Source organism: Canis lupus, chromosome 12 (genome assembly GCF_011100685.1).
Source record: "Canis lupus familiaris isolate Mischka breed German Shepherd chromosome 12, alternate assembly UU_Cfam_GSD_1.0, whole genome shotgun sequence".
NCBI classification, from domain to species: Eukaryota; Metazoa; Chordata; class Mammalia; order Carnivora; family Canidae; genus Canis; species Canis lupus.
The window spans coordinates 10,009,272-10,034,974 of record NC_049233.1 but is presented as its reverse complement, the minus strand read 5'-3'; the positions used below and the strand labels follow the sequence as shown (position 1 = coordinate 10,034,974).

Here is a 25,703-nt window from a genome sequence, read left to right as displayed (position 1 = left end):
AATGGGGGAATTTTAGCTGCTGCCTAGATACAGGATGATTTAAGGAATCAAAGTCAGTTTTAAAAAAGATGATATATAGGGATCCCTGGGTGGCTCAGCGGTTTGGCGCCTGCCTTTGGCCCAGGGTGCGATCCTGGAGACCCGGGATCAAATCCCACGTCGGGCTCCCGGTGCATGGAGCCTGCTTCTCCCTCTGCCTGTGTCTCTGCCTCTCTCTCTCTGTGTGACTATCATAAATAAATAAAAATTAAAAAAAAAAAAATAAAAAAAAATAAAAAAGATGATATATAACCATGCTGGCATGAGACTCTTTTTTAGTTTCTAACACTAGAGATTTGTCAATTTTATTATTTTCAAAGAACTTTTATTTTTATTTTCTCTATTGTTTTTCTACTATTTCATTTTTCCCCCTTCTTTTGGCCAGCTTTGGCCTTAATTCAGTCTTTTTCTATTCCCTAAGTCTCCAGGTTAAGTTGTGGGTTGTCAATCTTTCTTATTTTTTAATGTAAGCACTTACAGCCATCAACTTCCCCCTCAACACTGTTTTTGCAATGTCCTATTAGTTTTGGTAATGTTTGGTCTTTGTTTTCATTCATATTTTCTAATTTCTCATGTAATTTCTCCTTTGATCCACTGATTATTTCCACAGATTTGTTAATTTTCCACTTTTATTTCTATTGTTGATTTCTAACTTCATCCCACTGTGAGCAGAGAAGATACTTTGTATGCAGTTTGAGACTTACTCTGTGACCTGACATATGATCAATCTACTGAATATATTAGCCCACTGCCTTCTGGCCTCCAAAGTTTCTGATAATAAATCTGCTAAAAATCTTATTGAGTATCCCCTGTAGGTGACAAGTCACTACTCTCTTGCTTTCATGGTTCTCCATGTATGGCTTTTAAGTTTGATGATAATGTGTCTTGCTGTGGGTCTCTGAGTTCATCCTAATGTCTTTCCATCAAATTTGGGAAATCTTCAGCCATTATTTCTTCAAACATTCTCCCTGCCCCGTTCTCTTTCTCTTCTGAGACTCCCACAGTGCATCTATTGACACACTTGATAGTGAACTCAGTTTCCTTAGGCTCTGTTCACTTTTTTCCAAAGTTTTTTCTTTCTGTTCCTCAGACCCAATCAATTCCATTGCCTTATCTTCAAATTCGTGGATTCTTTCTCCTATCTGCTCAAATTTGCCCTGACTCTAGTAAATTTTTCATTTCCATTAGTGTGCTTATCAGTGCCACAGTTTCTTTTCAGGTTTCCTATCTCTTTATTGATATTTCCATTTTGTTCCTACACTGCTTTCCTGACTTTTTCAACATCTTCTTGTAGTTGAGCATCTTCAGGACAGTTATTTTTAAAGTGCTTATCTTAGCAAATCTTTTTTTTTTTAAACAGCAAATCTTTTTAAGGATAGCCTCTATTGATTAATTTTTTCCTCTGAATGGGCCATACTTTCCTGTTTCTTCATATGCCTTACAATTTTTGTTGGAAACTGCGTATTAAGTCAAAAAATGTTATAGTTGTGACAATCAGATTCTTGCCCTTCCCAAGGTTTAGTTATTGTTTTGACTGTTGCAGGCAGTCTCTGTGCCAAAAAAATCAGACTAAGGCATAAAGGTAAGACTTTCTCATGTCTTTTCTGTGCCTGTCTGTCCCCAAGAATGTGCAGTCCTTTTCTGATTTTCCCATATATTCAGCTTCTTTTGAGAAGGGTGTTGGCTCTCAAAGGGTGAAAAAGAGAAAAAAGAAGGGGGCAGGGAAGGCTGTTGGCTTTTTATAATTCTCTAGGAGTCCATCACTTCTGCTGGAGGGAGAGGGACTTACAACAGCGTGGGAAGTGTGATGATGGATGACACAGGCTGCCTGCCTCCTTCGCCTGCACCTTCAATCAGAAGCAGCCATCAGTGATCCCTGATTTTGGAGGATAGGTCCATTTTGCTCACCCTGGCTCCTATTAGCTGCCCACATAAGCTGCTTTAAGACCTGCATGCCGGCAGGCTGGGTGGCTCAGCGGTTTAGCACCGCCTTCGGCCCAGGGCGTGATCCTGGAGACCCGGGACAGAGTTCCACATCGGGCTCTCTGCATGGGGCCTGCATCTCCCTCTGCCTGTGTCTCTGCCTCTCTCTCTCTCTCTGTCTCTCATGAATAAATAAATAAAATCTTAAAAAAAAAAAAAAAAAGACCTGCATGCAACTGCCTGCTAGGGTGCTAGGTAGCTGCTATTGTGCTAAGTGCTCAAACTTACTGAAATTACCTTCAACAGAAGTCTATGCTTTCTCCTAGAAGTAAAAAGCTTTCAATAGACTCCAGAGTCCCCAAATAGTTTATGTCAGACAGATTTTGCCAATGCAATTACTGGGTAGGTGGGGAGACAGATTCCTGGTATGTCTTGTTCTGCCATCTCCCCAGAATCCTCTACCTGGGTCTTGACTACTTTTTCCAAATACTTGCCTCATGGTTGACATTTAGATAGTGGCTAATACAAAAATAAGTGAACAAATTTATTTAGTTATCTGAATCTAATTCCTATCTGGGTTTCAAACAGCAAAGAATACCTATTATTAGTCATTAGGGTTTCCTTTTCCATCTATTCATATTCTTTGCCCATTTTTCTACTAGATTATTATTTTTGTATCAATACATAAATATTTTTCAAGTATTTTGGATACAATCCAAGTTATGTGTGTTAAAAAAATACCTTCTGCATATCTGTACCTTGTCTTTTATTTATATTTTGATATATACAAATTTTTATTTTAAAAAAGTCACATCAATTTGGTCTTTATATCTTTAAAAAAATCCTTTTATACCCTATGACATAAACAAAATTCTCCTGTAAATAAAATCAAAGTTTGTTTTTTTTTTTAAAGATTTTATTTATTTCATGAGACACGGAAAGAAAGGCAGAGAAATAGGCAGAAGGAGAAGCAGGCTTCCTACAGGGAGCCTAATGCAGGACTCGATCCCAGGACCCCAGGATCATAACCTGAGACAAAGGCAGACACTCAACCACTGAGCCACCCAGGTACCCCTAAAATCTAAGTTTCTAAGTATGCTTTTTTACATTTAAACCTGCAAATCTACCAAGTATATGAGTATATAGTATGAGTATGAGAAAACCATGTTTTCTTTTTCTATGTCATTCTTAGACAACTTCTTCCCTGATATTTCATACTATTTTTGTTATATATCAACTTTCAATATTCCTGGATTTATTTCTTCACTCTATACTTTGGTTCCCCTGTCTGTATTAAGCCAGGGACCTTAACCTAAAGTTATACACAGATTTAGCATATATCTGGACACCTGTACCTTTTCTACGGGGATACAGATTTCAGTGGAATTCTAATATAGAGCATGCAATAAAAACAAAACAAAACAAAACAAAACAAAAAACAGGTTAAGGAGTACTCTTCTAAAAGAAATGGTTATTCAAAAAACACTGATAAAAAAAACACTGATGAGAAGCAACTTCTAGTAAAAAAGGGATTGAAACCTTAAACATTTTTTTTTTAAATTTTTATTTATTTATGATAGTCACACAGAGAGAGAGAGAGAGAGAGAGGCAGAGACACAGGCAGAGGGAGAAGCAGGCTCCATGCACCGGGAGCCCGACTTGGGATTCGATCCTGGGTCTCCAGGATTGCGCCCTGGGCCAAAGGCAGGCGCCAAACCGCTGCGGCACCCAGGGATCCCCAACCTTAAACATTTTAAAGGATGCAATGGATTCATACCTAGAGCTTTATACATATTAACAGAAAAGAATCTCTTCAGCATGGTTTGATTAGTTACAGTCCTACTTGGAGGGAAGGGAATGAAAGAAATAACCCTTTCAAAGTCTCCTAAAGACCAAAAAAACCTCCCCATAAAATCAAAGAATTTAGAGCTGGAATGAACCCTAAACATTACTTGATATAAAAACTTCATTTTTGGATGAGAACACAGATAATCAAATGACTTGGCCAGGATCAGAAATCTTGTTTAATGGCAGACTTGGGAATCAAAGTCAGGTCACTACACTCACAGTACACTGTTGCTAGCGTTATAACACACTGTTTCTATTCAACAGTGGAGGGGAAGGTGTGGCAAGGGACTGGAGAGGAGGCAACAAAAGGGACAGAAATGAAACAGCAGTACAACACTGCAGCAAGCACACACACAAAATATATTTAAAGCCTCATACATTTATGCATGGAGCAATGTGGAAACTATTTTTAATCCTAACTACAACTCTATCTTGGCAAAAATATGCCAACGGCCTTAAAAATGATCTTACCCTTTACTCAAACAATCCCCTCACTCCAAAGAAATTACTCTAAGAATTCAACTGAAAAATAAGGCAATCACACTCAAATACAGTTATGGTAACCTTACCTATCAGAGCAAAAAACTAAAAATAAAGCAAAACAGACAAAAAATCTCAGTACAAAAAATCCCAGTAATTTACAATTACTCTGTAAATTATAAATTCTGATTCATCAAATTGGTTGATCATTATGAAGGGATTAAAAATGGTAAGAAAATGATGTGGAAGTAAGTTAAATTTTAATAAAAGCAAACTAAAACACTACCAAACACATAAAACTATATGCATAATTATGCCCCCAAAGTGTACATAAAATGATTAAGGACTTATATAAAATTCAGAGTTATCAAGTAGTGTGATTGTGGCTGGGTTTTTTCAACTTACATTAAATTCCTCCAGAAAAATTAAATCATTGTGATCATTTTAATTGTTAAAATATAGATATACTAAAAGGTTAATAATTTTCCCTTGCCCTCACTTCTGTGCACATAAACATATATACCCATGAGTGTTCAGCTATCCATTACAGAAATCACATAGTATATTTCTGTGCAAATTATTTTTCACTAAAAATACTTCAATATCGACTACCCACCCGGTAAACACTTCATCTTTTTTAACAAGGACAAAATGCTCCATATATGAACATATGCAGTATGATGTATTCAACCATTTCTTTATCCTTATTGATGGAATGGACAGTTGGGTACCTTTTTTTTTTTTTTTCCTAGTACACCTAGTACAATGCTGCAATAAAGGTCTGTACATTTTTCCCTGTACACAGATGCTTTTCTTACACAATGGATTCTCAGAAGTGGAGCAGAAGTATCAAAGGTTTATATTTATGTATTTAATAGTGAGATGCCTTCAGAATTTGAAATTACCAATAATAATGAGTGTTTCCTTTTCTCTACACCCACCCCAGCACTGGATATAAACTCTTTATAATTTTTACAAACTCAATAAAAATCCTTCTAGTTGTTTTTTTTTTAATTTAATTTAATTTTATTTTATTTATTTATGATAGGCACACAGTGAGAGAGAGAGAGAAGCAGAGACATAGGCAGAGGGAGAAGCAGGCTCCATGAATCGGGAGCCCGACGTGGGATTCGATCCCGGGTCTCCAGGATCGCGCCCTGGGCCAAAGGCAGGCGCTAAACTGCTGCGCCACCCAGGGATCCCAATCCTTCTAGTTTTTAAAACTTTGATGTCACCAAGCTGCATGTCTCGTTTACCTTTGTTTTCTGTTTCTGATTTGGTCTTTCCCGTAGATTTACCTAGCTACTTCAGTGGTCTGTTTACAGAATCAGTTTTTATTTACCCTTTCTACATTTTTATTAATTTTCTACTTCATTCATTTTAACCTATTTTTTGCTTATTTTGTCCTTTCTTTTCCTCACTTCAAAAGAGAAATACCATTCATTTTTTAGTTCTCTTAAAGTATTTAAGGGTTATACATTTTGCTCTAAGTGTGTGATGGGTTTGCACTTAAGTATTTTCTTGTTCATTACTTGCTAGATAATTCAAATTATAAATCACTTGCAAAGAGATGAAAGGATAACATTTCTAACCAAAAACAATAATTTCCAAAGCACACTGTAAATTCCCTCAGTTGCCAGAAGTTCCAACAAAGATCAAAGCAATGAATTACTTCTATTAAACTAGATTCTTATTTTTTTGCATTCTTTATATACTGACTCAAGATCATGCCCAACATCTCAGTCCTTACACCAGAGACATCCAATTTCTGTACAGTTCTGCTTTCTATCCCTGATAGTACAAAAGTAGAAAATCGTCTAATTGTGAATGTAGGGTGGCAGTTAAATGTCAAATCAACAAATAGTTCGAACAAGCTCTTCTTTCAGACATCTATTCTGATATTGTCTAAACATTTTTTGCATTGCTCACCTGCTGCAAACCCTGAGTCCCAGACACAGGTACTTGCATGATGGTTTGACCTTGTCCACCAGGGACAGCTTGGACCATGATAGGTTGGCCAGTTGACGTGATTAACTGGCCTCCACTGACCTGTACCATTAATGGCTGCCCCTGGACCTAGAAGGAAATAAAGTAAAAACAATGAAATAATGTAAGATACAAAAATGGTTTTTCCCAAAAGATAATCACTGGAAATATTCTGCTGCCTTCGTAAAGCGGGAAAAGATAGAAGAGAAACTAAGAAAATATGTCTCAAGTTCTTGTTTTCAAGTTACCCTCTTCAAAAACACTCTTTGACCAAATGCAAAGTTGAATACTTTAGGGTCAGATATAATGAAATATACCCAGGGTCTCAGAAGATATAAGGTATTTGTCATCAAATACAGGCTAAATCCATGAGAAGCACTTAATCAAAACATCCAGACTATGTGCTTTTTGAGACTAAGATTCAGGAATAGTTTCTTGTGAAGCTTGGAGAGGAGGCAATGAGAGGGAGGGCTGATGGTGGTGATGGTGGTTGAGTGCAAATTCTAAATAACCTGGAAGGAATAAATCAAACTACCTAGCAATGACTCCAGGAGGCTGGGTAACAAGCAGCTCTGGAAGTTTAAGCAGAAGACCCTTTCTCCCCATAGTCTCTCAGGCATAAATGAAATATATAACGTTTGCCCTCCATTTCACTCTGGGAATTCTAGTCCTGTGGTTGTTTCAAGAGCCCACTAGAGAAGTCCTAGAAATATCTTCTGGTCAATTTTAAAACTCTGTGGTGGAATTCCTCACACTGGACCCTGCAATATCTGCATAGTTGTTTTGTTTTTAGCAGAAATAGTGATAAATTGGGGAGTACACTCAAGTGTACCAAAAACCTCCCAACTTCCAAGCTCCTATGAGTAAATGGCTTAATCTAGAAGCCAGAGCATTATATATGCTCTATAACATCTTGAGTCCCAATATAAAAATACCTAGCACTAAATTGAATGAACCCTGGAAGCCAAAAAAAACAAACCATGTTAGAAATGAAATGGAATGTTCAAAAGAATAGCTCCAAGTCCAAAACTTTCATTTCCAGATCCTGTCTTTGTCTCAAGGAATTATTTGTAACAGAACACAAGAATATTCATAGGGCTAAAATATTCATTCTTAATGCCATTGAAAAGCGTGTTCAAGTAACAGTAACTGGTTAAAAGATCAATATTCCCTAGATGATAGATTAGAAATTAAGGCCCCCTCCTCACCAGTACCACCACCACCACCACCAAATGCATCAGAATCTTCAGGAACTTTTAAATCCTAAGTTTTATAAACTGTTCATTGAAAAATTCCACTTTATTTTTTAAAGGACTTTACAATCTGATTCTCTCATGCTTTCTCCTTTCCTTATCAAATTATTTTTTTTTTTTTTTTTTTTTAAATTTTTATTTATTTATGATAGTCACAGAGAGAGAGAGAGAGAGGCAGAGACACAGGCAGAGGGAGAAGCAGGCTCCATGCACTGGGAGCCCGATGTGGGATTCGATCCCGGGTCTCCAGAATCACGCCCTGGGCCAAAGGCGGGCGCCAAACCGCTGCGCCACACAGGGATCCCCTTTCCTTATCAAATTAAATTCCCTTTGCTACACCAATGTTTGCATATACTCCATCAAAAAGAATTGTTCTGAATATTTATTAAATGAGTAACTGAAAGAAGTATTAAAAATTCTCCAACATAATGAGACCCCTAGAGGAAAGGTTTTCATTATTTCCATAAAGTTGTCCCCATTTTTCTTAAAATCTATAAGTAAGAAACATAAAGTGTTAAGGCTCAACTATTCATAAATTTCTGGCTACCCATCATCTTGAACTTCTCCCATCACTAATATGTTAAATGTGCACATGATAAACCATTTGAGACTCCAAGGAGCCCACTGTGTTTACAACATATGAATGATTACAAGGACACATGCATCAGACAAGAAGCCATACAGTTAAGAGCATGTTACATTCCCATTCCACAAATGGTTAATGACAATACTGTTTTATGTATCAATAAGATGAAGCAAGCATGAAAAACATGAAGAACAAGCTGTTGAACTCTGAGATTTGAACATGGTTTGGGAGTACCTACAAGCTCATCTTTTTTTTAGCCTAATTTATGTTCAGAACTGACTGCTTCTCATCATCAGACACTACTGGTGGCAGATATGGGGTCGGGGGTAGGGCTCAAAGGTTAGGGTGAAATGATTACGGTGAGGGGCAGGTAACTGCCAGATGCTTAGCAGCACTGAAGTGAGATGCCTGTTCTATATTCTAGTTCCTACTTTGAATCATTTCCATTCAATGGAGGAAAAAAGGCAGGGTGATTTAAATTTTGCCAATTTCTCAAAAATAGTCATTTTAATCAAAGTAACCTGCAGACACAGAAAAGACTTAGGCTTCTACTCTCATTTTTACATAGGAACCGGGCAAAATATAACTCCACCTTAGGATATTTAGTTTGGCCATACATAATGTTAGGGAACTGCTCTGGTGAAGTAAGAATTTTTATAGTGGCAATAATACCTAAGACTTATAGAAAGCAAATTCCACCTCTGTCCAATAAGAGGTATAGAGTAATCTTTGCCTGTAGTAATAAAACAGGTCATGGTCTCCTAGGAAGGGTAGTGAAAAGGCAGCAGTTAAGAGATTAACAGATTTATTGATTAGATACACCTTGCCAAGTACAAGGATTATTATGCAGCTAAATTGCCCTTTCAACAAAAATAAAGCATAATCTAACCCTAGCTATTTTTTATTCCACTATTATAAATACAAGTCCACAGATTTTACCATGCAACCTGATTATACAGCTTGGGCTCTAAATAGATTCTAATGCCACTTGTAAGAATTTCTTACTGTCTCTTATGCCATTTCCTTCCCGGGTATTCCCAAAGAAACACAAGAGCCAAATTTAATTTTCAGAAAATTGATACTGGGGTCACTGCATGACTGGGCATGAAACACAAGGAAACTGGAATCTTATAAGCCTCAAAGACAAGTTAACAGCATCAGAAACATGCAACTGACTTTGTCATTCCTCTTTGAGATCCTACCACAAATAGCACCAGACATGAAGACAGGAGAATTTCATGCAGTGCTTACAGAGAATCAGAGAGGGCACCACTACCTGGAGGGTCTGGACTTGCTGGCCTGAGGCGGATGCCACCTGGGCCTCAGTCTGCAACTGGACAGCAGTGACACCACCCTGCTGCTGAGAACAGGAACAGGAAGAGCTTGAAATGTATCAGGAAGGAAATGTATAGTTCAAGACATGAGATCACCTTACCTCCTGTGGGAGAGGGAGTCTTCTTTCAACAGCCCCACCCAACAGAGGACTTTCAAACTGTACAGCCTCCCTATGCTGAAACTGTTTTGTTGTAGGTAACAGGATTAAAGATATTAGCCCTTTGTCCCCATAGTGAAACTCAAAACACATTTCCATGACTCAAAAACAATAGTTGTCATCATTAACACAAATTTTTTTAATGCAATCATTCCCTCCAGAAATAAGCATTTGATCCTTCTGCCTAAAGTTATCTTAATGCTCTTTTTATTTTCTCAAATGAGTTCACAAAAACAAAGTTACCAGGTTTTTACAGCTTTGAAGCCAAAATGAAGAATTTCTGGGACTTAAATGTAATCGCCAGATAGGAGAATAAAGCAATCACTGTGAACCAAAATCATCTTCATGTTGGTCACTGCTCTCATGTTCCCAAACTAAGATTATTTGTATTCACTTATTTACCTTAGAAGCAATGTTTTCAGTGATTTAACCTAATTTTTATATCCTTTAATGGTTAAGTTCTGACCAAACAAGACTTCATCCATCAGGGGGTGGTGTGAATAGAGGGCCCTTTGTGGAATCCCCTTTCCTAAGGAGGCAGTTGAAGGAAGCTACCAGAGACACAGCAGCTATGTGGAAGGAAAAGCCAATGAAGGAGTTTAAATAATTAATATCTTTTAATCAAGAGTTGCTCCTTTCTTTGATCATTAAATAAGAACAATTCATCATCAAAATAGCCTTTGTACTCCTGACCATCTACTTTTTTGTATTATCTAAGTTCCCTCATGGAAACGAAACATTCACCAGTCTTGGCCTAAGGTCAAAGTGATACATAATAAATGTATTTTCTTCGTGGGAGAAATACAAGTAAACTTTCATGAAAATAAAAAGCTAGGTACAGAGCATCAGAACATGTCATCTCTGTATAAACCTAAGAAAGCAATCTTTTTATTTATTTTCAAAAGCATGGTTTCTTTCTTTCTTTCCTTTTTTTTTATTCATTCATGAGAGACAGAGAGAGAGAGAGAAAGAGGCAGAGACACAGGCAGAGGGAGAAGCAGGTTCCATGCAGGAAGCCTGAACCTGAATGTGGGGCTCGATCCAGGGTCTCCAGTATCACACCCTGGACTGAAGGCGGCGCTAAACCACTGAGCCACCCGGACTGCCCCGCAATCTATCTTTTTAAAGAGTAAGCCAACAGGGAGTTCCATTCTCATATGTGCTTATTCATAAAAGTGGCTAAGTATCAACCTAATGCTGAACTAGAATTTTCAAAATAAGCACCATGACGGATCAAATAAAAAAACAGGAGATTTCTTAGATGCTAACAATCTTGGTTTATCCATGGTGGCCAAAGCCTTTTTTAAAAGATCACAAAGCTAGCTTAATTGAGGAAAGGAAAACAACAAAAATGATTTCAAAAAAACCCCAAAAACTCCAAATTTCCATCTGAGAACACTCTAGGTTTTGACTTTAGCAAAGTGAAATGAGCAATTCAGTGTTAAACCAGACTCCCCAAAAGAGCAAATTCTATATGGTCATGGACTGTATATAGAGCTCGGAACACATGGAACATGAGAGAAATCGCAACAAATCCAATCTTCAAAAAAGCACTCTGGCACAAGTCACCAGACCTATTATTCATAAGATTTGGTACTTCTAAATAATTCCCCATGTAGGTGGTGCCATTCTGGGCTCCATTACTGTGCTGTTTAAAGCAGTTTTACTTCCATACCTGCTGCTGAATTTGTCCAGCCTGCACAACAATCTGCTCTGTCGAACTATTGCTGTTTGCTGTATACTGCTCCATGATCCCTCCAAGTTAGAATCCTGTCCACAGTGAGTTTCACTCAGGAGATCCTAGAAGACTGCGAAATGCACTCCTATTAGAAAGGTTGGGAAAGAAACTAAGTGAGATTGTTAATAAAAGCCTCACCAGATGATTGACATTGATAACTTATTGTTGTGCTTTATTCCCAAGTCAACAGGTAAGAGAATAGGAAATGTCCGTTTTTGATATCATTTGTAACTAGGATGACAAGGCACGCTCATGCCAACAATTTCATAATGCCATTTCACATGTCTTGGAAGTGCTTTTAGTTATTTCTTATTGGCAGCCTTACCTTTCAAATACTACCAGGGCAACATTTCCAACTTCCAAACACTCAGGAAACTACAATACCACACGTTGTTACAAAGCCTACTTAACACTAGTTTTCAGGTCTGCACATGTACTTTAGAGGATAAACAGTTTCTTTAATTTAAAGCACATACTTGCTACCTGCTCGTCAATACAATACCAAAGCGCTACTCTAGTTCACTACAAATGGTCTGCAGTGTAAAACTTCACTGCTTATTACCTAGTAAGGAAATTACCCAGACCTGAAGTCAACCATTCTTCATATCAAAATCTCCATTAAGTAGTATTGAGAAGTCTTGAGCAAAGGTTTAAGAATCTGCATTTTAATCCAGAGCAAGGAATAAGAAGTTATACTTATGGCAGAAATGTTTATAGATTAAATAGGAAAAATTTTTATGACCTATTAAGACTACAAGTTTTTCTAAAAAGAACGTAAGTTTCCCCCACTCTTACATTTGAATGCCTACAATATCCTACCCTTTATTAAATAATTTTAACTTTCTTTGGGTCATGAGGTCGAGCTCTTTGTTGGGTTCCACACTCAACACAGTTTGTCTAAGATTCTCTCTCTCTCCTTCTGCACCCTCCCCGCATCCTGCAGTCTCTACCTCTAAATAAATCTTAAAAAATTATCTCCCTCTGCCCCTCCCCCATTCATAATTGTGCACACTCTCTCTCAATAAATAAATAAAATCTTAAAAGAAGAGTAATGAGAACATTATTAATGAACCCCCACAGCCATCTCCAAATCTTACTCCATGGTCAATCCTGTCACACATCTCATCCAATTTTCACTCACCCCTGAATTATTTTGCAGTAAATCCCAGACACTGTATTATTCTAAGATTCTGTGAATACTTTAGTATCTTATCTCTAAAGAAGAAGGACTCTTCTTTTGACTTTACCTTTATATCACAATATTGTCTCTACAGTATCATTTCAAACATTAGAAAATGAGTTAAGTCCTTAAATATTTTCAAATAACCAGGCCTACGTCAAATTAACTCTTCTCACACCCCTTATCACATAAAGATTCTTTTTTTTTTTAATTTTTATTTATTTATGATAGTCACAGAGAGAGAAAGAGAGAGAGGCAGAGACATAGGCAGAGGGAGAAGCAGGCTCCATGCACCAGGAGCCCGATGTGGGATTCAATCCCGGGTCTCCAGGATCGCGCCCTGGGCCAAAGGCAGGCGCCAAACCGCTGCGCCACCCAGGGATCCCAAGATTCTTTTAAAATAAGGTCACTATTAGATAAATGAAAATGGTATTTGAGAACCTTAGATAAACTTGATTCAAAAATTTAAAATTATACCAACTACCAAAGGGTAATATACCTTGGAAGTATGGCAGAAGTACAGATACACATAAGCAAAACATAGATAAATCTTTGCCCACAACTCCAGGCCTTCATAAATTCTAAAATTTGAATGATAAAGTTATGTGAGCCGAAATGAACTACATATTACGTCAGCAAAGAAATGCACTACTCTACAAAAATCCACACGTGGTAGAGGAGATTAATCACTTGTAAACTGTCTCAATATGGTGTGAAAGAAATAAAAATATATTCAAGTGCATGTAAAGTATTTAGGAAGAAGTATATTTAGGTATAAAATTCACTCTGAAATATATCAAAAATACGATGTATTGATAGATGAATGGATAGATAGCTGACAAATCAAGCATGGTAGTGTTAAGAGGAGAGACTCTAGGTGATAGGTATGCTGGTGTTTATTTAAAATTCTTTTACCTTTACTGTATGTTTGAAAATTTTTATACTAAAAATGTAGCCTAGTTCTCATAACCAACATGGTATAAGAACCATAAATAAGTGACAAGATGACTATGCCATCGCTGCATGATGTTCCGTGGCCATATGGTTCTCTAACTCACTACCCTTTGCTCTGATGGAATGCTCACCAAGCAACTAACCATAATTTGGATTTACATTTAGATAAGCCAATAGAGAACAAATACAACAGCAACATAAATAAACTTGAGTTCTCTCTTGTTGCATACTGACAAACTGACTTTTTGATTTTTACTCTTCTGAACTGGTTGACTAATTGGCTCCTGAGAGATTCTGGTAACAGTATGGAAAATCAGGTTTTCAGCAAGACAAAGTGACTCTGCGAGGGAAGTAAATGTTCTTCCCTAAACTATCTTGTTTCTAACTGCAACACAATATATGTTTAAAAACCAATAAAATGAAAGAATTCAGGATCACGATTCAAAAGAGCATAAGTGATTCCATTTATATGAAACCCTCAAAAGGCCATAATAATCTAGAGACAGAAAGCAGGTCAGTGGTTTCCTGGGACTGGAAAGGTGGGGTGGGGGTGGGAAGCTAATTGGGATAGAGCATCTGGAACTTTCTGGGGTTATGAAAATGTTTTATATGCATTTTTATTGTGATGATGGTCACATAGATGTAGAAACTTGTCTAATTAAAATGTATATTTAAAATGATTACCCTTTGTGTCTAAACTGTAACTCAATAAAGTTGATTTTAAACATTAGGATCATGAAAGAATATCCTTTCAACACCACCATTCCCTCACCAAAATCCCCTCTCTGTATGAGATTTTTTCCCTGGTCACTAATTTCCAGAAATTTATTTTATGAAGGACGTGAGAGAGTAATAAACAGAATGTCCTACAGATTTTCCTCTTAACTAGTTTACACTGGTAATACAAATGTTCCAATTTAAAAACATTTCGATCCATGGTACTCTGAAGGGGAAAAAGGAAACACTTCTCCACCTAATAACAATTATCTCTCACATCAATGAGGGACTCAGGTTGCAACATGATTTTGAGACTACTGATGGGGAGTTATGTACCCAACTGGCTTCACTGAAGCCATGTGCTCCTACTACCTTGAACCTCAGTTGCCAAAACTGCAATACAATGTGATATTGTCTTCCCTCCAGTGCTTTTCTGTCCAAGATTTGAACAAAATTAAGCCAGCTGGATTTATTCAGCCTAGCTCTTGAGCCTAACAGTTTTGGGTGTTTCTTCCTCAAAGAGTGATTATGTGTATATTTTGGCTAGCATGAAAATCTTCTTCCTCCCCACCTGAAAGTGCAAGCTAAACATAACTGACTACTGGGAACTCATTCTATGTGGCCCTACACATTTTAAAACTAAAACTTCCGAAAGCTCAATGATAAGGATGTGAAAAGCTCCTCGAATTTACTATATTTAACAATCACTACCAGGTAAAGACTACTACAGTGCCTTCAGATTGTTTTGACCACAATTCTCAGGAAGATACACATTTTGTATCACAGATTACTGCAACCAGTACATAGAAAAAAAAAAAAGGTAACTGAAACAAAATTTCCAAGAATGTATATCTTTATGTAACACAGATGCACATTGATATTTCCTATTGTATTACAAAAAAAAAAAAAAAAAAAAAAAGAGCAGCATTACCAACTACGTTAAATTCACAACTCAACAAATGGGTCCTAATCTGTGTTTGATAAAAGACCAGAGAACAAAGGACTGTCCGGCTTCCCTGCTGTCTGAGGGATTTCCGGATTGGAGTTCCTAATTTGCTCCTTGTCTCCACTAATGATGCACCATCTGCCAGACATCATCCTTAAAGTTTCAGAAATAAAAAGAAAACTCTGATGAAAATCCTAATGTCAGAGTCTTTAAGTTTGGTAAAGAAGTAAAAATCTGTACTGGAACTCTGAGAAGGTAAAACAGTAATAGGGAGAAAAAACATTTCTTCCACTGTGAGATAGGTAAGTCAAAGAAGGCTTTAGGAAAATGTGGCATCTGACTTGATCCAAAGTGAGAAGGATTTAGCACGTGATGGTGTCAGAGGGGGTGGAGTACTCTAAACGAAGAGAGCGTAAAAGCAAGAAATAGAAATTTCAGGATATGAACAGCGGGCTAGAAAGCCCTATGTCTGGGACGCCTGGGTGGCTCAGCGGTTGAGCGTTGGCATTGCTCAGGGTGTGATCCCTGGGTCCTGGGATCGAGTCCCACATCAGGCTCCCTGCGTGGAGCCTGCTTCTCCCTCTGCCTGTGTCTCTGTCTCTCCCTCTCTCTGTGTCTCTCATGAATAAATAAATAAAATCATAAAAAAAAAAAAAAAAAAGCCCCATGTCAAGAGAGAACTAGAGGCCAGAATATGATCTCTTAAAATTCCAGGGAAAGTTCTTCTGCAGACAGGTGGATGCTCTACAGATGTTTAGCGTAACAACAACCAGACTGTAATTTGTTACTGCCTTTTAGGAAAAAAAGTCTAATGAAAATGCCTGGTGGTTTTAAAGAGGCTAGATACATCCATTTTTACATACTAAGGTTAAAACAATATTTGGAAAATAAATATAAATGTTCTAAAAAATACCTCAGACGTGATGTCCCATCTAACCAATGTGGATAATATTTAAATGAGCTTAAGAATATGATTTAAGGGATCCCTGGGTGGCGCAGCGGTTTGGCGCCTGCCTTTGGCCCAGGGCGCGATCCTGGAGACCCGGGATCGAATCCCACGTCGGGCTCCCGGTGCATGGAGCCTGCTTCTCCCTCTGCCTGTGTCTCTGCCTCTCTCTCTCTCTCTGTGACTATCATGAATAAATAAATAAAAAATTAAAAAAAAAAAAAAAGAATATGATTTAAACAATAAGAAACATGTTCTAAAAAGTGAAAACAACAAAAAAAGCTGTGCCTGAAGTTTTACTAGTGGAGAGAGCACTGGACCAGGAAGAGTTTTCTGAAACTTATTAGTTTTTTTTTTTCTTATTAGTTTTTTTTTTTTTTATGACCTTAAATGTGATTATAAAAATGGGCACCATATACTTAAGACCTACTCTACCGGCCAAGACTATAGTAGGTGCTTCACAGGACTAACAGCTTTTAAAGTCCTAGGAGAAAAATCTTTCTTTCTTCCCCCAAAGTCAGCTGCTGTTGTGGAGCAGAAGCCCACAGGTCAGAAACTTTTTTTTTCCAATCCTGGAAAAAAATACACTTTGAGATTACTTCCATCTGAACCTCCAAAAGATAACTGCTTCTGAAAATCCCTAATCAAGATATACAGGTGCTTTTACCAATTAGTCTTTCCAGCCTAAATTCTTCCCCCTTAAACACAGCATAATTTGGTATCTCTGGACATCCTCTTCTTCTCTCTGTGCCTAATGCTCTTCCATTCTTTCCTGTCGGAAAAAATCCTATTGTCTGTCCTTCAAGGCCAATGGAAAGTGTGGCAACATCGAATCTTCCACCAAGGCTGTTAGGAGCTCACACACCAGTACTTCACAGAACTGAACTTGGCCTCATTATAGCACTAACTGTTAAATATTAATTAGCTGTCCACTTGTTAATCCACCAGGCAGGCAAGGTTCTTACTGACCTCTATCTGCTTCCTCCCCAGCATATAGATTGATGCTTGGTACATACTAACTGCTAGAGACATGGCTGTCAATGGAGATTTCGTCTCACCCTAACAGAAAACCCCACAATATTGTTAACGCTCTATAAATACCTACTTGGAAAACATTAACAGGGAGTTACAAAGTATGCTAGAAAAAAAATAATAAATCAAGAGACGGCTGTGGACTGCACTAATGGGTCAAACCTGACACGTGCAAAGTGAAAGGGGAAAAAAAAGAAAGAAAGAAATCTGCATTCCCAAAGGAGGGAGAGTCCGCCAGAGGAGCGAAGGAGAAAACTAGTAATACGAGAAACAAGTTGTGCGTGCAGCCTCCGGGAAAAGGAACGCGCAGGGCTGGCAATCTTCTAAGAGTGAGAGGTTGCAGGCACCCAGTGGACTGGCCGGCTGCACGGCCGGGACAAGAAAGGGAGACCGCTTGGTCGGACTCCAAGACGGAGGTGTGCGGTTCTTTCCCGGGCGAGCGGGGCGGGGAGAAGAGGAAATGACGAGCCAAAAGGGGGTGGTAACGGCGCCGGGCCGGAGCCCCGGGCCGAGCGTGCGGAGAGGAGGGGCGCGGCGGGGCCGGGGAGTGGGCGCGCCAACCGACCCCCTCCCGCGACCCCGGGGCCGGCGCGGCGGGCCCGCTCCCTCTCCCCGCCGCGGTCAGGGCCCCGTGGCCGCGGCGCGCACCTTCCCCGGGGCCTCACTCGCGACCCGGGGCCGGGGTGGGGGCGGGGGCGGGGGGGGGGGGCAGGCCAGCAGACCCGGCTCCCGGGGAGCCAGGGATGGCGGGGCCCCCGGAAGGTCGCCCGCCCCGAGGGCCAGAGCACGGAGGGGGCCAGGGCGGACTTGAGTGTGAGGCCGGGGCGATCTGGAGGAGACCAAGGCCCCGGGCGTGCGTGGACCTGGGCGGAGGGGCGCTGGTGGCAAGCGGGCCCACGAACCCCGAGCCTGGGGCCTGACAACTGGGCCTGAAGAGCCCAAGAAAGCGGGCGCATCCCCAACGGCACAGGCCCCCTGCAAGGGTCTGGACCCCGAGCTGCTCGCTCCGAGGGCGCCGTCCCCGCGCGGGGCGGCCCCCTGCAGGCCCCGGCCGGGAGTGGCCCGGGGCACTCCCAGGCCCCGGGCCCGGGCCGCCGGCCGCCCCGCTCGGCTGGGCTCAGCGAGACTCCCGGGGCTCGACGGGCGCCTGGGCCTCTCCTGAGTGGTCAGCGAGACCCGCCAATCGGGGCGCTGGGGCCGGCTCTGGGCCGCTGGATATTGGCTCCTCACACTCACCGTGCCTCGCTCCCCCGGTTCGCTGCCCGCGCTGATTGGCTCCAGTACCGGACCCCGAAACCCAATCAGAGGCTCCAGCCGCCGCTGCCGCCGCCACTGCCGCTGCCTCGCAAAATGGCGAACCCGAACAAAGGGGAATCGGGCCTCCCTCCAACCGCCTCCGCGCAGGCGCCTCGGAGACCACGCCCCCTAACCCCAGCAGCGGGCTCGCCCCACCCCCCGTTGGAGGAGCATCGCGCAGGCGTGCCGCGGAGCCACGCCCACTTCTCTGATTTGACACCGCCGCGGGCTGGAGGAACACGCAGGCGCCTTCGAGAGGCGCCAGATCCTTGAACTCAAACGCCGCCCTCGACATAGCACTACGCAGGCGCTAACTAGCGCCTTTGCCAACTGCCCACCCCTTTCGCTGCGGTCGCTGGAGACACCCCCCCCCCGGGGGCTAATGCGCAAGCGCCGTTCTTCCCCCACTCGCGGTGGGCTGTCTCGTTACGCATGCCCGGGCGGCGGCGGGACATTCCACGGATCTTACCGCCGGAAGTTCGGCGGCCATTACCAAAGAGTACGGGCTCGGCGGGCCAGCTAGAGGGGCTTGTTTCCGCCCCGCTCCCGCGCGGCGGGCGGCCATCTTACGTGCGCGCAATATAGGGCTGCGGCGGGATTGGCTCCGCGTCGGGGGTCCGTGCGCGGCTTCCCACCTACCAGGGCCGGATCCCGAGCCCTTCCCCGCGGGGCGGGACCTCGCAACGGCCGACTCCTGACCCGGTGGAGGGTAACCCCGGTACGTCGAGGCTCCGAGCGGGCCTTCCCGCTCTTGCCCACGGGACCCCTCGCTGGCCGCCCTCGGGGTGGGAGGCGGGGTGGCAGGCCTCGCTTGGCCGCCTTCGCCTGCGCCTTCCCGGAGAGGCCGCTTCCCGCGTCCCCCGCGTCCCCCGCGTCCCCCGCGTCCCCCGCCCTCCGGCCCGGACGCTCAGCGGGACTGTGGCCAAGCCCCTCCCTTTCTCTTCCCGGCCAGACCCACCGGGGGAAATAGGCTTGGGTCGTGCCGAGAAGAGGAGACTGCCCCAAGCCCGCCGCGCCCGGGAGCGGACAAGGGAGGCGGCGCCTCGCGGGGCCCGCCTCTCGGCCGACGACAGCGCGGAAAGCGAGCGGGCCCGGCCGCCTCTGCCCCCGCCCCCGCCCCCGCCCGGCTCGGCCCTTGCCCCAGCAGAGCTTCGCATCCCGTCCCCGAGGCCCAGCGACAAGTGGTGCGGGAAGGCATCACCAGCCAAATGGGTGGTCAGGGCGCTTTGTAGTATATCGAGGCCGCCTAAGCATTGTTCCTTCCTTTTCCCTTCTCAGCTGGAGAAACCCCTTAAGTTCTGGGAATAGCGACTCCGTATCATGGCCGGCAGCCCTCATGAAGATGCGGAAGGAAGCAGAGTGCGTAGCGACTGTTAACTTATTGGTGAACAGAAATTCAGAGTAATTGAGGTCAAAAGCATAAACACTTTTTAATTAAAGCCATAATCGAATTGTCTCTCACTCTCTCTTTTTTATTTTCTTCCCTACCTTCTCCAGCTGTTTTGCTTCAAAAAGGCTGAAAGAGTCCGGGCAGAGACCCCATCCATCACTTTGCTTTTACACATTCTTTAGTTTGTGGTGGTTGACTCCCTTAAGTTCTGCAGATCTGGTTTTCATTTTTATTTTTTTTATTTATTTGTAACTTTTAAAGATTTTATTTACTTAATCATGAGAGACCCCGAGAGGGGCGGAGACACAGGCAGGGGGAGAGGCAGGCTCTTTGGGAGCCCAAGGCTGGGACCCAATCCCAGGATGCTGGGATCACCCCCTGAGCCAAAGGCAGAGAGAGGCTCAACCACCGAGCCACCCAGGCGACCCTGTGGATCTGGTTTTCAATCGAGGAGGGGTAGAGGTGGGGGACGCAGTCAAGGGAAATGAAAGAACTAGGCTTAGTGTTTTTCTGTATCAAATAAAACCTCTTCTTTCCCTTTTCACATTTTAGATCACTTATGTGAAAGGAGACCTTTTTGCATGCCCCAAAACAGACTCTTTAGCCCACTGTATCAGTGAGGATTGTCGAATGGGTGCTGGGATAGCTGTCCTCTTCAAGAAGAAATTTGGAGGGGTGCAGGAACTGTTAAACCAACGTGAGTTTTGAAAAACAGCTCAATTAGTGTGCCTTGTGTAGAGCAGCATCATGGCCTCCTGTTATATTTTAAATATTAGACCAGGATATACATATTGAGGCGGGGCGGGGGGAGGGGGGGGGGGTTGGTTTCCTAACCACTGAGTACTTGTAACTCTTCAGATTAAGGTATTCCTCTACAAAAATGGCCTCTAGTTTGGGTCTTAACCACACCAAACTTGAATTCTTGTAAAGGTTTTTAATCTCTTCCTCTATCCTAAAACTTTCTTGATATTACTCCACTTTTCTGAAACCTTCAATAACCAAGGTGCTCAGCAAAGTCTACAGGTATTAACCCGACATTCAAGATCCTCTGTTTACTCATTTTATACTTAGTGTTCAAAGAGGCATTTCAAAATATCTTCCTTTCACTTTCTACCGGAGATTTTAAACCAGAGGTCTGTGTTAGAATCACATGTAGAGCTTCTGAAACAGTTGTTTATTGGGTCAGTGTGCCCTAATGATTCCTTTAAGACAATTTCATACCGTTTTATTGTAGTTCTCTATACATGACACTGCCTCTTCATTGAAAACTCCTTAGTGATTAGGAACTTTTATTACAGTTATATTCTTCACAATGCTTAGCATGATAACTGTATGTAAAAAATCATTAAAGTTTTTCAAGTGAATAAGGATGTATTTGAAAATATGGTCAGGATAAAAGATGGGGTAAGAGGAAAACAAGCAAAAAAATAATGAGAAAGCTGGAAGCTAAGGCTGATAAGGAGCAAAGTGTTACAGTGTTTCTTCAGAATTGAAAATTATTTTTAGTTCTGAAGTGAACTCAGATCTATAAAGTTTCTTTTTTCAGATCGAAGAATGCAAATCGGTGCTTTGATTTCCCCCTCCCCCCCACCTTTCTATTATTGAATAACTTTTTCTTAGAAAAGAAATCTGGAGAAGTGGCTGTTCTGAAGAGAGATGGGCGATATATATATTACTTGGTAAGATGGGGGTCAATTCTCACTATGTCAGTTCCCACTAAGTCATAAGGACTGGTGAACATGTGGGCTGTACTGCATTTGCCTATCATAGTGGTCCATTCTAGACAGCTAAAGATAACAAAAAGCTTGTGATATCATGATAACTTGGATCAAGTGGTAGTGGCTATATGGAGCACAAGGGTTAGAAAAGAACATGAGGCTGCATCCCAGCTCCATGGGAAAGAGTACTGTGACAGCCACCAAAAACCTCTGTTCTAAGACTTGGAAAAGTTAGAGATGTTCCTCATACTTTAATTGTTTCCTAATTGTAGTGAGATAGCAATAATAGTATCTCAAAAGACATGTGGCCCAAAGGAGTTTTTCTCTCATTCTTTCCTATTGACTGCAGTGCCTAGTATTACTTAACTCCTTCCCTGCCTTCTGTCTCAGTATGGGATTCTTTCACTGTCCGAATGGTCTCCAGGCTGCAGAAGGAATGTAGCTTCTTGGTGATGGTGCTGGGTCACTTACAGCAACCAACCCACTACACGTCTGAGTGGGACAGCACACTGAGTGGGGACGTGTCCTAAGCCCTTTGGATGCTCTCCTTAAAGTCAGTGTAGCTTCTAGTCTTGTTTGGAACGCTACCAGTTTCTCTGTTCTTTATAGAGAAACAAAAAGCAAATAAGCATCGTTTCTAAATAGACTTAACAGGAAGTTTTCAGGTGGTATTGGGTTCTCCCTTGTTGTAGATACATTGCTTATCTCTTGGAAGTGGCACAAGGACTTTCACCTACCTTGCTTAAAAACAATAGACAATAGGTACAGCCTGCCAATCTCCTTGGCTTCTTAGGAAAAGGAAAGGTTATCACATGGCAGGATTTCTCAGGCCCTTTTCATGGATTTTTCTGAGGCCCTCCTATAACTGGAAAGCACAGTTTGACATTTGTCATCCTGCTCTGAACTCTTCTATAAAAATATACTTACTTTAATTATTAGGATGTTGGGAGAATGTGATGGCTCTTCTTTGCCTATCATTTTGGACTAATGGAAGTTTGAATTCATTCTTTGTACTCAGATTACAAAGAAAAGGGCTTCACATAAGCCAACTTATGAGAACTTACAGAAGAGTTTAGAAGCCATGAAGTCCCATTGTCTGAAGAATGGAGTCACCGATCTCTCCATGCCCAGGCAAGGAAATCCAGGGCCCTGAATGAAGACTCGTAATTGGCTGGTGGGATTTGCTGTCTGACTTGAAAGCTTAACTCAAAATATAGGCTTGAAAGTGACAAATTTAAAAACTTAAAAAAATCATCAGTGAACCAGTGGTCAGACATTAGGCTACCTTATACCCATTTCTTAACCTGGATTGACTGAATCAGGATAATTAAAACACACCAGTTTCAGCCTACTTTCTAGGGACGACATATTGCTCAGTCACCTTTGTTAAATTCTGGGTGTCTTCTGCCTGAGGCTGAGGCTCTGTTCTTGAAGGAGTAAAAGCCTAAGAACCAAGCTGAACAGTGGTGATATTCTGGGCCACTTAAGGTGTCCTGAACCTGTTAATCTGGTGCAAAGAAAGTTGTAAATTATCACTGCCTTTTAAACTGCATGCTTGTTTGTGGTCAGTGGGTAGTAGCCAGAGGATATGTCCCTTGTACATTGTCTTAGATCCTAGCTATTCAGAGCTTAAGGGAATGATATAAGGGGTTCAGTATTTACTTTCTTTTTAGGAATTAGGCTTGGGGTCATTAATCTTCCTGTCCAGTTTTGAGTCCGTACTGACCATACATGCAGGTTTGTTTTAAGCCCCAAGTTACTTAGGAATGTGACTACAAGATCCCTCATTTACCCTGGGCTTCAATGTATTCTGTCTTCTGTATCAGAAATTGTTGTGTGTTCTCATCACGATTTTTTAAGGGACTTAATTATCAGACTATATGAAATTAGCAATTTTAAGCCTTTTTCCCCTAGGGGTATCGAGGATCAATAAAGTAACGTCTTGGAAGAAAGGTGCCACACCTGAGGGGGGCACTTGATGGGATGAGCACTGGGTGTTATGGTATATGTTGGCAAATTGAACTCCAATAAAAATAAATTAAAAAAAAAAAAGTGCCATGCAGAAGAGTTTTATGGACTGACTCAGGTTTTTTACTGGTGAACTGCATTCAGCTTGGCAATTCCAAGCTTTTCATTTTGAATTCCTTTTTGCAGAGATCCTGTCCTTTGTCCCTCTTTCTTTTTATCTCTTATCAAAAGTGTGTTTTTAAAATCCCAGCTAGTTTTTACCATTAGATATAGAAGGATAGTGAGTCACTCGTGTCGCTGTAGTCACCAATTTTCTCAAGGTAGCCTCAAACATAGAAGTGGCACCTTATTAGCAAAAAAGTGACAGCTATTGGATGTTGGGGCCATCAACCTTAGATGATTCACAACAGGAATTTACTTTGAAATTCCCGCCCATAGGTGTGGGGTCAGATTATTTGTCTTAATCCTTTGGGTGGGTGCAGCCTAAAGGAAGAGGGAAGCAGTGATTTCCTTGGTACCTTCATCACAACCTGTGGAGCTGTTTTGTCTTTTTCAGGATTGGATGTGGTCTTGATCGTCTGCAATGGGAAAATGTATCTGCAATGATTGAGGAAGTGTTTGAAGCAACAGACATCAGAATTACTGTGTACACACTGTGAACAGATGCACACTGTGGATGTGTCCATGATCTCCTGTGTCATCCCTACTGGACCATAGCACTGGGCGAACTGACCTTAAAACAGTCTAAAGAAAGTTTCATGTGAAGTAGTCTATGTCACAGGCTAGACTTTGGTTGCTGTGTTCTCATGATGAGACTGGGACTCTGGAGGAGGGATTGCTTGGAAAATGTTGATGTGATTTTTTTTTTTCTTTTTTCTTTTTCTTTTTTTTCTTTTTTTCTTTTTTTTTTTGACAGGAAAGTAAGGAGTAGAATGCCTCATATTAGGCAAGTAAACCAGATAGTTGATTGGGCCTCTGACCAGTTTTGCTCCAGGATACTACCTGACTTGTTCAGTCTGCCACTAGGTGGCAGCATTGATTCTACTTCTCTGCTGTTGAAGAGAAATTCCAGAAAGGATGAATATTTCAAGTAGTTTTTCATCTTTTGTCATTTGTGAGATTGTTTGATATTATCCATATGTCATATCCTAGGAGAGAATTCTGGGTTTTGTTTTGTTTAAATTACAAAAATAAGTCTTAACGTTGTTAATAAGAAATTTGTGGTGAGAGAAAAGGAAGAATAAATATCTTTTTCTTGGGGGTCCATTGAGGTTCTGTGCACACATCTGTTCTGGACCTGGGTAATGGAGGATTCACCTGTAACTTAATTGGAAAGAGTCAGACAAAAGGTCCAGTGGGCAGAACAGGGTGAGAAGAAAAACAGACAAGAACTGTGGGGTCAGCATTACTGGAAAGGTGGGAATTTAGGATCTCCTCATGGTGAACTCTTCCTCTCTTCTGTCCACCACATAGCTTCTACAATTGAATGGGTCTGAATTCAGTCATGGGACAAATGACATAATGTACATTCAATGCCTGCTAAATTGCTTAGGGCAGAGTAATGACTCAAATCAGTGGTTCTCAACAAAATCCTTATGAATCTTCTAAGAAAAAGGCTGACTTTCAAAAATTCTAGTTTGGTAGTTTGGGGTGTGGTGGGGGAGATGGCTTGGTTTCTTTGTGCTATGAAGCTGCAGAGAATTGTGATCATGCAGTCAGCTGGAATGGAAAACAGTACATGTTAGTCCCCTTCTCTTCTTAGGTTAAGAGAGCAGCACTTTATCCAATCCTGTGTTTACAGTGTAAGAATAGGTTCCTGGATTCATATCAAAGGTATTGGGAAAACTAGTGGAATTCTCTTTTACCATTACTATGATCCTAAGAGTTAAAATGGGTCCCTCGCTGGCTCAGTAGGTAGAGCATGAGACTCTTAAGATTAGGGTCTTGAGTTCAAGCTCCACATTAGGTGTGGAGCCTACTTAAAAAAATAAAAATTTAAACTAGCCAGACCTACTCTTGATTTCCTCGCTAGAGTGAATTCTGGGTCTGTCCTGGGACTTAACTGCTTTCCCTATTGTAAAAAGAACTGGGTTTCAGAAGGGGCTTGTTGAAACACTAGAAGAACACTGGTTAAATATAATCTTTGTACTTTAGACTCATGTTCTTATCATACTGCAGTGTGATAGGAGGCAGCAGTTTCAAGAAGTACTT

The 25,703-nt window shown here is 41.5% G+C and overlaps 2 protein-coding genes across 17 annotated transcripts in view; one reads left to right on the top strand and one right to left on the bottom strand.

Annotated features, from left to right (window-relative positions):
• NFYA (nuclear transcription factor Y subunit alpha) overlaps window positions 1–19,455 on the bottom strand; it is a 29,749-nt gene extending 10,294 nt beyond the window's left edge. The window contains exons 1-4 of one of the 13 annotated variants that reach the window (XM_038553991.1): window positions 19,375–19,455; window positions 11,283–11,415; window positions 9,389–9,475; window positions 6,220–6,366 (exon numbers count right to left, since the gene is read on the bottom strand). In XM_038553991.1, the coding sequence (XP_038409919.1) occupies window positions 6,220–6,366; window positions 9,389–9,475; window positions 11,283–11,357 (309 nt within the window). In that variant the 5' untranslated portion in view covers window positions 11,358–11,415; window positions 19,375–19,455. Of the gene's footprint in view, window positions 1–6,219; window positions 6,367–9,388; window positions 9,476–11,282; window positions 11,431–16,055; window positions 16,181–17,983; window positions 18,009–18,356; window positions 18,501–19,374 lie in introns of those variants that run through there. The other 12 variants (XM_038553989.1, XM_038553987.1, XM_038553995.1 and 9 more) reach the window with 12 other exon arrangements.
• Window positions 18,659–24,758, top strand: OARD1 (O-acyl-ADP-ribose deacylase 1). Of its 4 annotated transcripts, none has more exons than XM_038554000.1 (6): window positions 18,705–19,134; window positions 19,695–19,775; window positions 20,359–20,503; window positions 21,427–21,485; window positions 22,543–22,655; window positions 24,049–24,758. In XM_038554000.1, exons 2-6 carry the CDS (start codon window positions 19,737–19,739, stop codon window positions 24,149–24,151), a joined length of 459 nt encoding a protein of 152 aa, XP_038409928.1. In that variant the 5' UTR covers window positions 18,705–19,134; window positions 19,695–19,736; the 3' UTR covers window positions 24,152–24,758. The 4 variants fall into 4 exon arrangements, with proteins under 4 accessions (XP_038409931.1, XP_038409928.1, XP_038409929.1 ...); XM_038554001.1 differs by lacking the exon at window positions 18,705–19,134 and adding an exon at window positions 19,542–19,600; XM_038554002.1 differs by lacking the exon at window positions 18,705–19,134 and having other exon boundaries at window positions 19,694–19,826.
• Window positions 24,759–25,703: the final 945 nt, after the last annotated feature.

What these genes read in the sequence shown, in the direction of transcription:
- OARD1 (XM_038554000.1), top strand. Translation starts at nt 19,737, where the DNA reads ATGGCCGGCAGCCCTCATGAAGATGCGGAAGGAAGCAGA. An exon ending in GCAGGAACTGTTAAACCAAC is followed by an intron (nt 20,504 to 21,426) that starts GTGAGTTTTGAA and finishes ACTTTTTCTTAG; the next exon opens with AAAAGAAATCTGGAGAAGTG. An exon ending in ACCGATCTCTCCATGCCCAG is followed by an intron (nt 22,656 to 24,048) that starts GCAAGGAAATCC and finishes TGTCTTTTTCAG; the next exon opens with GATTGGATGTGGTCTTGATC.